General features: G+C 41.4%; 1 protein-coding gene across 1 annotated transcript in view; it reads left to right on the top strand.

Moving 5' to 3' along the window:
* The window catches only part of WNT7A (Wnt family member 7A), a 36,945-nt gene that overhangs the window by 11,253 nt on the left and 10,493 nt on the right, over positions 1–15,199 (top strand). The window contains exon 3 of the mRNA XM_082768336.1: positions 1,582–1,853. Coding sequence (XP_082624462.1) covers positions 1,582–1,853 — 272 coding nt within the window. The remainder of the gene's footprint in view (positions 1–1,581; positions 1,854–15,199) is intronic.

Raw genomic sequence — 15,199 nt, 5'->3', positions numbered from 1 at the left:
ACGAAGTTGCCTCTTAACAGATTTTGAGTGTCATTTCTTTTCCATTTTACTTCCTTGCCATAAGAAAGTGAATATTTTTCATTAAAAGAACCTTAATGACAAGTACAGAAATTCAGAATTTCATATATATGAAAGGTATGTGGCCGATAATGAAGTGGTTGTAAGATTTCTTTTCTGAGTGATTATTTTTGGTGAATTCCAATAAACAGCAGAAATGTGCTTGTGCACAGATAGCACACTACTGCCAGCAGTTGAAGTCTGCCAGAACTCAACTGGCAGGTGTTTGGAGAAGGGAAGCTGATCTTCCCTTTGCCCTGTCCTAATAAGAGGCTGATCCTGACTGTATTGATAGCCATTGGAGAAATAAGAGTAGGGGTAGATTCTTAGCCTGTGACATCTGGCAATTTTCAATGGGCTGTGAGATATCCATTAGCAACCTTTGCAAACCTTGGTGTGTTTTGAATGGACCCTCTCTGAGCAGAACAGCTTCCAAAGGCCTCACAGATCCCATAGGCTCCACACATGGGAAGTCCACACACCAGAATGCATGAAAGCTTCAAGAAAATCAATTAAATCATAGACTTAAAGTGAGAATCCCTCCTCCCCCAAACAAATGCACACCTGCCTTTATAGCCATATTGCACAGAATAATACTGGCTTAACCACTTCCTCATGGCCCTCTGGTGAGGCTGTTACTTCACCTGGATTTTGGCATGATACTTACAAAAGGTCAGGTCTATTATTTTCCCATACTTGGAAAAATTCTGAGATAAAAAAAAAAAGCTATTTCCTTGAGTCTGTGCAAATGTCAGTGTTGAAAACAGTGTCATATATGACTTGAAAAACATGCTTCAGTTGAGCTAAAGTATTTTCAGAAAAATATTTTGAAAAATATTTTCCTGTAAAAACAATTTTAGTGTAAAATTAAATTTCTAAACAAAGTCATATTTCTGAGCTGATTTTGAACTGATTTTTGGAAACTGGTTGTTTTAGCAATTTCACCCCCCAGCTCCACCTATTTTCTTCTCTTTCCTTCTTTCCTTCTTTCCTTCTTTCTTTCTTTCTTTCTTTCTTTCTTTCTTTCGTTCTTTCGTTCTTTCGTTCTTTCGTTCTTTCGTTCTTTCTTTCTTTCTCTCTCTCTCTCTCTCTCTCTCTCTTCCTCTCTTCCTCTCTTTCTTCCTCTCTTTCTTTCTCTCTTCCTCTCTCTCTCTCTCTTTCTCTCTCTCTTTCGTTCGTTCATTTGTTTGTTCATTCGTTCGTTCTCCTTGACCTAAAGCATTTGCCACCTCTCCTTTGTTATGGATAGTTTAGTTTGACTACTTCTAATACCATTTGGAAATATATACATGAAGTTGTCTAAATAATATTTTATCTCCTACTGCCTCATGGAGAGCTATCATTCCAGACAGTGAACATCCACAAAAATCAATACTTAGAAGAGTAGAGACCTGCTTATGCTTGCAGATTTACAGCACTTCTAATAATAGCCTTCTGATGTTTGCGCTGCAGGAACTTGCCTGTCTTTTTCTGACTCATGTCACCATGCTGCACCATGCATTTACAGCACTGTTTTAATTTCAGGTAGCAGAGAAGCGGCGTTCACGTATGCTATCATTGCTGCTGGAGTAGCCCATGCGATCACGGCTGCCTGCACGCAGGGAAACCTGAGCGACTGCGGTTGTGACAAAGAAAAACAAGGACAGTACCACAAGGAGGAAGGATGGAAATGGGGAGGCTGCTCTGCTGACATCAGATATGGGATAGGGTTCGCCAAAGTCTTTGTGGATGCCCGGGAGATTAAGCAGAATGCGCGGACGCTCATGAACCTGCACAATAATGAGGCCGGGCGGAAGGTAAGTGCCCCGCTCCCTGCCGTGGCCACCTGTGGCCTGGCACCGGGCCGGACCCCATGCCCTGAGCCAGTGCCGATGTCCGCACGGTACCGTAGGCAGTAGGCACCTTTGGAAGTTATACACGCTTGTTGGGCCATCTATCCGTCAAATATTTGTCTAAATGTTACTCTTTGCGATTGTAAAAAGAAAAAGCAAACAAACATTTTATCTGGAAAGCGAAATGGTTCTGATGACAAAACACTCGCCTGCTACCGTGTGGGTGAGTGGGATTCCCGTCAGGTTCAGACATGAACTTCTCACTCATTTGAAAAGGGATCATTTTCAACCCAACTGTTTAAACCTCGTTCTTTGTGTGAGGACTACCTCTACAAGGAGAAAAATACTTTAGCAAGCTGACTGCAGACTGACTCAGTGTTAGGCACGGGGCTGATCGCTTCGCACGGAAGCATTCCCGCCCCTTCCCCATGCCTGGAAGCAGGTAGCTGCGAGCAGCTACTGCTGGGGAAGACGGGTTCAGCAGCCTCCAGTACACACATTTCCTGGTGGCTCTGGGAACCAGCTGCACCGGCTTTCTGGTCAGAGGCTTGCTGATGGTCGGGGTGCTGCTCTGAGGCATGCAGGTTGGGCTGTGCTGCACACCTCGTGGCAGCGCCAGGGCCGGCGGCTCTGCCTTGCCCCACCCAGAGCAGCCAGGCAATGGCTGCATCCCTGTCCAGCACGGCCTTGAGCAGCGAGCATGGGAGTCACCCTTTGCTGATGGCATCTCCCCAGTGAGCGCGCTTCCTCCTGCTCTCCTAGCTCTCCATTCTGCCTTCGCCACTGTTCGCAGTCCTGTGCATTAATCCTCATTGCAGCATTATGTTAGTGTGACTTAGAAGCAAATGGGAGAAGGAAGTTAGGAAGAGCCATTAATTTGTGGATACTATTTTTGTTGTGGTAATTACCTGTAGGCTCTGAGACATCTCCACTTAGGTTCATGTGCTGCAGCCAAGCAGATGGTATTGGAGAAAAGCCATTTCCAACCCAAAAAAAGACTAACCTTTTCTTTTTTTGTTTCATGCCACGGTAGGAGTTTTATAGGTCAGATTATGGATTTTATACTGCCCAATATCCCAACTGCCCAGGTCTTGCTCTCTGGTGCAAACATGGTACTTCAAAACTGTAGCAGAATTAGCACTGAACTCTGAGCATAACTCAGGGACTGACCTTTAATATTTGTGAATCAAATTATCTCAGACTCACTGACTTTATTACTTGGCTTCTGGTAGCACAAAGGCGCATACTGAAGAGCCTGGTAGGACATCAAGGCCCACAGTCTGCTCTGCTAGACAAGTACAAATCCACAGGAATGAATAACAGCATAGGAGTTTCACCTTTGTGGGAGAGCTACTTTCCTGAAAGGTCTGGTTTTATTTGGTAGGTGACATCAGTAAAACATTCCCAAGAAATGACACACCAGCCTATGAGGACTGCAAATACAGATGGAAGTAGCTTCTGTCTTGGAAAATTATTTCAAATGTGATGCTCAAAGATATAGACAAAAAAAAAAAAAGTTTATTTTAGTATTTCATTGTGTCTTTGGCTCCATTATCTCCCATGTATGGAGTAGGGTGGAGGAGGCCCTGGAGGTGGCTGGTGGGAAGGCAGAGTATTCAGCAGCCTCCCTGGAGGACGTGAGCTCCTTGTGTTTCTCACCTAGATGTGCACAATTTGCTGTCCTAAAAGAATATGCCTGGAAGATTCAGCTCTGCGCATTGTTATCTGGGAGAACAGTGGCTGTGCTATCTCTGGCGATCTGCCATTTCTCCAGCAGGCTCAGGAACTGTTCTGATCTAGAGATATTTCTACGCTTCTTCCTGCATCCCTTACAGAACAAAATTACTGATCTTTGTTCGAACAAATCTCTGTTGGAAATCTTCAGGGAAAAGAAAGAGTAACATGACTGAGAAGAGGCATGTTACTCCACCAACCTGCAGAGAATGAATAAATGATGTTTTTGCTAGAGACATTCCTTTCAGGCTTCGCTCTCATGTGAAAGATCATACTATTTACAGACAATTGGCAGAGGGAGGCCATTACAGATATTTGGCAAGCTGGGTCTCACAACCTAACCCTTTCACAACAAAGACTGTCTTGTTTTGAGGTGGTACTCTCCCTTTTGGAGCAATATGGATCTTATCAGCCTCTGCACAATCTATTCTTGGTGGCTTTCCTCTGGGCTATAAATTCTTGTCTAGTTTTACTTGCCCATGGCTAGGTTTTTGATGATATTTATGCACCTAGGAGACAGACTGGCACCTATCGGGCTTCTAAAAATAAACTGGATGTTCAGTTCTCATTGATTTGTTATCTTCACCTGTAGGCACCGCTACTTTGTTCAAAAGTCTGCCCCTTCTGCTTCTTTGGTCTTGAAATGTGAAACAACACCCTGTGCTGTGCCCCAGTCCCCCAGGTGCTCACAGCTGACCTGTGAAAAGGTACTTTTTAGAATGACTCTAGATGCAGGTAATTCAGGATGCACCCTGGTGAATCAAACACATATTGGTATCTAGTAAACACCAGTCAATTCATCTGTCCCATCTTGGTGAGCAAGAGATGACAGACTTTACTCTGCAGTAGGAGATGGTCTTGCCAGGGAAACTGGGCATGGGAAGGACTTCATAGTGTAAACCAGCAAAGAGACACCAGGAAAAGCAATCCAGACTTTTTGGAGGTCTCAATTCAAGACTTTCCACTTTAATAGTCTTATTTTACCTCTGCTGTCCATAGTGTCAACAACTGTCTCTCTGAACCTACTGAATACCTGACCCTGGCAGAGCAACAACATGAGCATCTGCCAGCTCCGAGAAGTTAAATGAAAATTAGCCATGTCAAGCGTGGAGGATTTTAGTGGCCATTGGTGGAAAAAAACAAACAAACAAACAACAAAAACCAAACCAAACCAAACAAACAAAAAAACAAACATGTGGCTTTTCCCTTTCCTGAAAGCCTTCTAGAGTAATGCTGAAAATGTGCTGGTGCACACGCTCAGGAGGCAGCGAGCTGGGCTCCCACCTGGCTCAAAGTGAGCAGTGTCAGCACCCCCAGCAGCTCTCACAGCCAGACTAGGGCCAGAGGTGCCAAAGGCTCCTGCAGAATGAGCACCCTTGGTGCCTCCACTGCTGGGGTGAGGCAGGTAACAGTTTTCCTTACTGTTATAAACCAGACGGGGCTCTAGCTCTCCATTTCTCCCCGTCTAGGGCCAGCTGCTCTCCCCAAGCCACCTGGGCTCTGTTTTGTAGCACATACGCATGACTTCAGACTTCCCCAGCCACTGGGACGGGAAGGGGCAGAGTTCAAAGCAGGGGTTGCATACACCCTACAGAACTGGCCGCAAGCAGCCCAAGAAGCCTCACATCATTTGTCAAACCTACTGGAGAGCTGCTATTTCTGACCTCCAGAAATGGAGTCTATGGTGTCTTTCCTCTTTGAATTAGTATTTCCTGAAATGCTGATTCACTGCAGGAAGAAGCAAGCAGTACAGGGAGAACAGGAGGAGAATTCATAATAGCTGGGTCAGAAAAGAGAGATAAAGCTTGAATTAATTTAAAGGCATAATCCTGATTTGCCCTGCAAACTTCCATGTGAGGGGCTATAATTGCAAGACTGAGTTGTCTGTTAGCAAATTTGTCTTCTCAAGTACAAAGTTAATTAAATTACTGTAAGTAACACAATAACGTATGCCTGAGAGATATTTATGCTCCAGGAAATAAAAATGTTATTCTTCCAGTTATTCTGTTAAAATAGCAAAGCAGGTACTGAAAGGCTCTACCTATTTTGGCTGGATACTTTTCATTTTGACAGCACGGCAAGGTACATGACCAGATTGCTCTCTCCTCTCTTTTCCTCTGTGACATTGAAATTCCACGAATGGCATCTTGCATCAGCGTTACATCATATTAAGTATAATGCAATATTATGAGTCATTGTTATAAATCATGGGCACAGGCTGCATTAGAAGGCTTTTGCAATTCAAGAGCACATCAAGGTGGATTTTTATTCAGCATCTCTCTTTGGAGGCATACATAGGTGCACTAACTTTGCAATGCATCTTCACCCTCTGAATCTGCAGCATTTCAGCTTTCCTGTTCAGCTCGATGGCTTGTAGGAGTGCCAAACATGCCTAACAGGGTTGCTGCAAATACCAAGCAAAACTACCAGAAACCAGAAGGTGTTTCTAAAGTGGAGCAAGCAATGGTCATAACAATCTGAAGTGTTTAGTATTTTATCCTTTAGGGAAGGCTACAATAATGTTGAGGTGAAACACGGGCACTTGGAAAACATGGAGTTCAGGAGTTTTACCAAGCCATTCTGTAAAGCCTACTTTTCTGATGCTCAGCCTTTTTCTTGCTAGCATCCCTGACCTCAGAAGTAGATTGCTGCCACAGAACTTCCCTGCTTGCATAGTGTGAGATCACCACGCCACTGCAAGAATTTAACTGTCCTCTAGAGGAGACAGCTATTTCTGCTTCAGGATACGTTTTCCTTTAACTAACCTATTAGCCTGACGACAAGAAGCAGAGCAGAACACAAGCTCTTGCAGATGAAACATTTGAAAGGCTGTAAGCGCTGGCACACTAGAAAACAGGCTGATAAAAGAGGCTACCAAGCATTTTATCATTTTCCTGAGTATAGGAGTGAAATTCTGGGGGTTTATTAGTTCTGCCTGAGTTAAGCCTCGATGTGCATGAAAACATGGCCGTGCTCCTGCTGGTGCCCAGGACTGGGTCCAGCAGTGAGGGAGGGCAGCCTGGGGCTCTGGGCTGTGTCCAGGGCTGGTTCCAGCCTCCTGGGGGCACCTTGGCAGCCCGGTGGCTCCAGGTGGGAACTCTGTTCCCAGAAGACAACTAGGGATGCTTAATGCCTGGCTAGTGCAGTGCTAGCAGGGCACGGTCAGTATGCCAGGAGGACACAGTCCCGCAGTAGAGCCAAATGATTCCTACTCACATCCATACACCAGCTGAATTTGGCCCCAAGCGATTTCTGCATGCAGAACAACAGGCTGATAGTAACCAAAACCATGCACTTCTGTATTCAGCTGCCTCACAACTCCATCAGAAAGATTGTCTCTAATGGCACATACACACCAGAATAAAGCTCGCCCGTGTCTGGAGCTGCTGAAAATTACCATAGACTCCAGAGAGTCTAGGAGACCAGCTTTGAGCAGAACAGAACTGGGTGAGGCTGCCCTGATACTCCTGGCACCAGCAATCAAGTGATATTATAGCATCAGCAGCACAGCCACGTTTCTTGACGCCCAGAACCTAACAGTGCCCTTGCAATCATGCTTATTATTTTCCAACTCTTTTTCGCTTTTTGTTTTGGCACAGCCATAGAAATGTTACTGATTTTTGTATTCAGAAGCTTCTACTTTTTAATGCGAGAGATGTTCTTTAAATGCAAAACTGATGAATGATTTTCCTCTTTATATTTGGATACTAGCCTCTACTGAAATGATTGCAGCTGTCGTACATTCCTGATTTAGAGTGGCTAGAAGTTGGAAAGTGTTTTTCAGGAATAACTTTCCTTGTCTAGTCACAAGTTTGGATCCTGGAGAATGAAAGACACCCAGGGCTGGTTGTGATGCCCATGTAAGAGCTTGTTCATTTACATCCAGCTCCTCTTACTGCTCTCTCAGTGGATCTCCAGCATCAACAGGTGTGTTGAGTACATAACAACAACATACACAACACTTAGCACGGTGCTGCACCTGCAACATACAACTGCTTGAGCACTTTTCAAGGTTTCTTGCCTGAAGAAAAGTCCAGAATTAGGCTCCCTTAGGCAGAGGAGGAGCTCAGACTGTCAGTGGGTAGATGCCCACTGTTGTTACTGGCAGTGGTACATCTGACAGACTTCAGCTACAGCTGTGTTTAGTCCTCTGATAGATGAGGCTGCTAGACACCTTAACATGGAGCTTGATGGGGGATAATGGGGCAGAGCAATGGCACAAATAAAGAGAACAGTCAGTAACAGAGATGATGCCAAAATCACCAGCAAAAATAATCTTCAGCCAATGCAACACACAGCTCTACTACTCACAAAGCAATAGCAGTCTTAACAACAGCAACCACAAAATGCTGCTCCACTGCTAAAATGTCATACAACATCTAGAAAATCTGATGTTAGGTGCTCCAAACGTGTCTGTTTAGAAGGTCCTAGTAGCTAGCTTAATTAAGCAATACAACATTTTGCCCAGATTAGACCAGAAGGAGAAGGCTTAGGAGAAGGTTTGCACAAGTGGCCTGCACATGTGGCCATGAATGGAAGCAGTTAGTAAAAAAGCCTGCAAAACATTGCAAACTAACATGGTTGTAAGGTACAGGCAAAGGGAAGTGCCGTCCACTTACAGAGCACATTATCTGAGGTTGCCCAGTCCTGTCCCACCCTATGGCTGCTCCTGTGTGTCACTGCCCTCTTGCTCAAAGGACCTTCCTACTCTGTGAGCACCCCAACCCCAAGGCCTGGCACCGCAGCAGGGGTTTGGTGCAATTCAAAAAGGCAAGTTAGCTGCAGCAAAGTCTTTCCTGGCAGCTTCTTCACCATGCCTTTGCTGGGGGGAGTGGGATTTCCAGAAAGGCCAAACACTGAATTTGGAGGAAGTCCAGCTCCCTGAATGGGAAAACTCCCATTGAGGTTGGTGGGAGCACAGGACAGAGTTGAATGATTACAAAAATTGAATCCCTACTGGGTGTTTGCAGGGCGCGACAAGATGCTGCTGGGCAATTTTGCCGGGTGTGAAAAAAAAAATACACATCTGTGCACTCTTACAGTATTTTGTTTGTATTTGAAAGGATCAAAGTTTTATTTTATGGCTTTCCTGTGTTTTTTAGATAATAGTCTTAAAACAAGACCAAACTTGAGAGACAAGCTCTGCATCTTCTCAACAACCCAGAGTAAAGATAAAGGGAACATTAATGTTAGTCTAAATTATGAGAGGGAATTGGACTGCACAAGAACTGTAATCCGCAAGAAGGAATTTTCATTCCACTTGTCCTCCACTTTCAGCTAATCAGAAATTGTGATACATGGTCCTACTTGTATTTTGGCTTTTAACTCCCTCTTATATCTTATGTGGTTGAAAACTGAATTCCTGATTTATGCTGAAGATTAGGGAATGATAAATGCTATCACTTACTTGCAGTTGCAATTTTAGAGGATTCTGACATTATAGGCCAAACACTCATTTCATGTATATGATTACCAGAGCTGACAATCCTTCATGCTGCTGACAAAGATAGCTGGGACTGAGGGCCAGGGTCTGTTAATAAATAACAAAGATCTCAAATTCCAAATTTAGTGTCATCCACCTTTTAGAACTGAAATAATTAGATGTTTGCTCTAATGATTAATTTGCTCAGCAAAGCCACTGAACGGGGCCCACATTTTTGGACATTTTCTAAGGTAATTCAGTCTTTCACTTTGGACAGTTAGCAACATTTCCTACTGTGCATACACCTGTCATTCAGAACTCAGGAAGGAACATCATCTAGACAAAACAGTTGCTGTATAAGTTATTTGGGTCTCCCTGAAAGACTCGCACTGTTTGTAGCACCTTTGGTTGAGACCTTTGGTAAAGCCTTCAGTCTATCACGTTGCAGAACAAAGCCCTCATTTCTTAACAAAAATACTAATTTGAAACAAATGCAGTTGTCAGAGTAATAACTTTAAAGCAAATACTTGCTGTGTTTGAGTATTGTAAAATTTACGCTGATCATGTAATAAAAGTCACGACAAAGAGAAAACACAGCATCTATTGGCCTGAAGTCTGACCCGTGAACACAGCTTTTTTTCCCTGTATTATTTAACTTGTATTTTTCAATGTTTTACTGAGAAATTAAATCAGAACCCATTTAAAAAAAAAAAATTCATGACTAGATGTAGGATTAAGTTGTTGACAAATTTTCAGAAATAGCTGATGAGCACAGTTCTGCTGCTCCTGTATTCACCAGATGACATCTGTCACACTTCAAATTTAATTTTCCAAATCTAAGACTGATTTACTTGCATAAAGCTGGACACTTCTGTCTGCATATTTTAGACATTTAAAACCACAGAAAACAGTCACTGGCCAAGTTAGCAAGACACTAAAGGCCCAGCAAGGCTATTCACTAAGAACAATCTTCATACACAAGCAAACAGTGTTTCTGCTACACAAAGTTTACACTGAATTATGCTGGAGAACTTGCACAATGCAGTCTCATTCATTGCATCTCTGACAAAGCATACCCATTCACACTACACAGCTGTAGGTTTATGTGGTTGCATTTCTGTGACCCTGCTGTGTCAATGGGGACAGAAGCTGGAGTCTTCTGTACTTAACAACCCATACCTCTAGAGTGCAAGCTGAAAGTATCTGCAGGAACATTTCCAAGAGCCTTGCAGTGATGAGTCAGTAACATAAACTCATATAGCTGGGCTAAGTAAAGACACTTGGAACAGTGCATAGGACAGGTTTTGGTAAAGATGGAAGTTAAACCAAGGTTTGGTCCAAATGTTATATTAGACACTTGGTGACAGAAAACTCTGAAGTTACAAAGCCCTGAAACAATCACCGAAAGCAATAATTGCTAGCGTTTGCTGTACAAATGGAACAGACTTTTGCTTTAATGGAAAGAACTTCCAGGTATTTTGAAGTAAACAATTAAATAATCGATTAAATAAAGAACAACCTTTTAGTCCAAGGACACAAACAAGGCCTGTTTTGGTACTGGAAGAGTGTAGCATGGATCTATTAAAGGATGAGGGTTTCAGGTAATTGCACAGAGGATGCTTGGCTCTGCATGGTCAATTAGTGCCAAAAGGCACTAGTATTCATTTGCATTAGAACCGGTTATCGAAATGACCCTGAGCCTTCTGGTACTTAAAAGTGAGCTGCACCTAATGGACTGCATTTGCTCCCCTGGGACAGACAGAAGGAAAGCATCAGTATTTGCAAACTTGAAGTAACATCTAAGCCAAAATTTATTGCTAGTGCTCCAGTTGTAGGTTCTCCTTGTAGTGTCAGCTGGTGGCCTACTAGGGAAACTAGCCTTGCCTTAAGCATACTAGATCTTATACTAAGTATAAGACCACACACAGTTATGAGTACAACTACGTATGCTCTTACAAGGCTACTCAAACATGAGTTTTTAATTGAGTCATAACATTCTGTTATACCTTTGGGTATATAAGTCCTGCAGCCATGAAACTATTATCTATTGAGATGGTACAACAGTTAATATATAAATAAAGAAGTTCAATAAGGAATCAAAAATATGTGTCCAAAAGGCTTGGATCAAGACCTCAGTTATAAAAAGAAAAGATTAAACAAGCAAACAAAAACATAAACAATGCAACGGTGGGGATGCCCTCCTACAAAAGCACGTGTTATTGCTGATGGCAAACTCTTTGTGAATTGCCTGAGGTCTAACAACATGAGCATTCACACTGCCACATTTATAGGATCTGTCTCCTCCCTGTGATCTTTTATTTTCACAGAAGTTACTTCACAATTTCTACCCTTTGTCATATTTGGTTGAAATTACTAAAAAGGTTCAGCTGTTACCAATGGGACATGAGAAGCAAGTGGGAGACAGACACCAAGTGAGCACTTAAGCTTCATTTTTTCTGGAAATTGGTCTGAGAAGTTTGCCTTGCTGTAGTTGCACCAAATTTAGGCTAGAAGGTGTAATCTTAAAATGTTTCCCACAACATTACAGATCCAAATAACTCTACTAAAGAATAGCATAGCATTAAGATTTTTTGAATTCTATTTAATGGAGTTATACTTTATATTAAGGTTCCCTTAAAGGGAGGAATAAAATTAATATCTGATTAACACATTAAATGTGCTACAGACATGCATGGTTTGTTATTGATGGGTTTATGAACAAATGAAGCTGGTGCTTACAAGCTGTTGTTACAGGCATCCTATGACCTTCTGAACTAAAGACCTACAAGACCTACAACTGATTAACCCTTTGTAAAAACATCAGTCTTGATATTAAGGCTCAATTAATATAACATAAGTGGCTTATTAAGAGGAACTATTAATGTAATTGGATATTTCTCCTTAACTCATCTATAAATAGTAAACAGACAGATTTCTTAACAAAGAGCAACAGCTATGCCTGGAGAGTGAGCTGGCTGAGGGGAATTACATCCATCAATATGACACACCCTAAATGTGAATTTCTTTTAATACGTGATTGCTCACTTGTAAAATGAAAGCTTCAGCTATTGCTAAACTACCTGTTAGAATGAAAAGAAGAAAATCTAATATGCCAGGTAGGCAAGACACAAAGCCAAGGAGGTTTGCTTAGACTACACTGGGCTTTATATGTAAAATTAGGAAATTTCACATTCTTCGGTATTGGAGGAAATGTTCATTGACAACAGGCCAGAAGCTCTGTGTTAAAATTCTTGGCCTGTTCTTGGGGCATGCTAATCTTGGCAGCTGCTAGGCTACAGAGATAGGCTTTGCTGGTAGGATCTTATCTCTGATAAGTGGAAGCTATTTGAAAACATGGAACTGCGGATCTATTGTCCCAACTGCAACTGGAGGGGGAAAACTCTTATGTATATAACTTAATTTGAAAGCCATTGTTATGGAAAAATGACTCCCACAAGAATATCCCAATTCTTGTCATAACCAAAAACATGATATTTTATTATCATGTGAATATTTTGACACAGAGATGTCTTCCTGTGAACCAAACATGAAGGTAACTGGTGCTTCTTTTTGGGGAAGTCTGAAGGAGTTCCTGAAGAAGTTAAGCTAGGAAATACTTTTTTATAAAGATGGTACTGAGACATTACTGTAGAAGTACTTTGAAATCACCTGAAAAGCTTGAGGGAAAGTAAAAACATCTACCGTTTACTAAAAATGCTGTCTTAGAGAACTGAAATTTATGTTTTGAAGCACGAGAAATATTGCATACTATTATTTGCTGAGTACCTAAGGGTTAACTCTCATGGTGTGGTATGTAACTAAATGAACCTATAATTAACTGTGTGTGGCTATTGGTTAAAATGTTTGGAAGCGATATGAAGTGATATTATTTTGCAACTAGTGCTCTTGCCAGCACCTGGCTTTATTAGTTTAGGACAAGAGGTGTTTTCTGATGAGTTGTCTGGAACAAGTAAGGCTGTTCTTTTGGTTTCTATCACACTTTGGAAACTTTTCTCTCGACAGCTCAAGCATTTGTCAAAATGCTCTACCTGGTTGCTCCCAATTCTTTACTATACAATGCCAGCACCACTTCATTTGAGTGTTTCACTACCAGTTTGGAGAATTACATGGAAGATGAAGTTTAGTGGGAATGAGTCAACTCTGTACCATCCTTCACTGTGTACATTAACTATGACAAGGATGGATTCGAGTTGTGTCATTTCCTGTTTTCCCTACCTTTTTACCACAGCGGTGAAGTATGACTCAGGCTCCATGAGACAGCCCAAAGCAAAAGACAGCATTGACATCCCTGCCTAGCAGAGCAAGGCTGTAACAGAACTTGAAGAATAACCCACAAGACTTTAACCCATTGTGTTCTCAAACTGTGAAGTGCAAATAAGTTATAGTTCACATTACCTGGGAATACCTCCAAAGTACTTCAGAACTAGCATGCTAAAATATAAACTCTGTGCACAATGTATTTTTTTTAAAGCACCTCATCCTGCATTTTAATGACAGCTTGATTAATTGAAGAACAGAATATGGATGAAGATCACCATCCCAAGATCAAAACTAAAGCCAGACTCATAGGATATAGGACACTAGGAGAACTATAATGACTTTGAAGAGGTCCAGGCCTGCAGGTATCACTGTCAAGCTTTCATTCACCTCATTAGTCTCTGATCCATACACTGAGCTCCTAGCCTGAAGTAGAATTAGGGAAAATGGCATTTTTAACAATGGACATTCATCATCTTTATAATACGTGATACAATACTGCTTCAGAGAGGCCTTGTTTCAGAAGCAACAGTATTTTGGAGTGATTCTTAATTTGTGACCAGAACGTAAGGAAGGTAGATATGATATAAGAATAAATTTTATGTTGATAACATGCCCAAATCCAGAAAAATTGCTGTCTCATTTTCTTTGTAAATCATCTTAGTGTCAGTGAACATCATGTTGTTGCTTCATTTCCAAAACACCTCGATCATCATTTTTATTCACTTTTGGCATGAACATACTGCCCAATATCTTTTTGGAGAGGAAGATACGTACTATAGACAACTCATGTAGTGATAAGAAGGTGAATTAGATAACGCAACCAACAACTCTATCTGTAATTCTGTAACACCATCATACCCTTTTCCAGTCTATTTTAGCTTCATTCTACAAAGTACCCAGATAGACTAGACATGACTATTCAGTATTTCACGAGCTATAATCTATCGTATCCACAGTGTCAGTTTTGCTTGGACAGCAGCAAATACTGATCCTAGATAAGTTTTTGCTTAATCTCACAATCCTATTTCAGTCTGGAACTAGGAAGTCATACTTTCACTTATACAAACAGGAAATATAAATTAACTTGTTGAATGACCCTAAGACAATTCAACTATATTCCAATAATTGTAGGTGAAAGCATATTAAAAAATATATATTTTTTTCAGAACTATTTTTTTTTCAATCTATTTTTTGACTGATTTTTAAACTTCCTACGTGATGACACTCACTTGGCCCTACATCGATCCAGTCTAATCTACATGATAATGGGTCTCCCAAGAGTTATTTTTTAAAAAAGCAAGTATTTTATCAAACACATTGACAGTTATGTTTTCAAATTATTTCAATTTTTTTTTCTGTTAAAATATTTGCCTTGCTTTTAAATAGAAAAATCTACAGAAACAAAACGCAAGTCAGACCAGTCTTGCAGACAGACGCACCAAGGCACCAGAGCAGTAACCACCCAGTAAACTCTCAAGCCAGCTTTCAAGTAAAGAGTGTTTGTCATTAGCAACTCAGAAAACAAAAAATCCCACACTATGAACCCCCAATCTCACAACTTATTTTCCAATAGTGCAGGAGGAACATAATATTTTAAGTCCATTTCCTGGTATAAAATCTTATCTAAGCATTAGTTTGGTAATTCATAGTTGAGAAAAACTTTTATAACAGTATTTCCTGCTAACAGAAGGAAAGGTGGGGAAGACAGTTTTGTCTTACACAGATACACAGAAAACTTTGTCACAAACCATATCCCTTAAGAGCATGTGAAACTCAACCTGAAGCTCACGGTTCCAGCTCATGAATTAATGGTTTCATTTTACATTTTGATGACCATAGAGAGAGACAAGGGTGCAGGTACTTTCTCTCTGGG

The sequence above is a fragment of the Aythya marila genome, assembly GCF_965140915.1.
Source record: "Aythya marila genome assembly, chromosome: 10".
NCBI classification, from domain to species: Eukaryota; Metazoa; Chordata; class Aves; order Anseriformes; family Anatidae; genus Aythya; species Aythya marila.
This window is presented reverse-complemented; position numbering and strand designations above follow the sequence as displayed.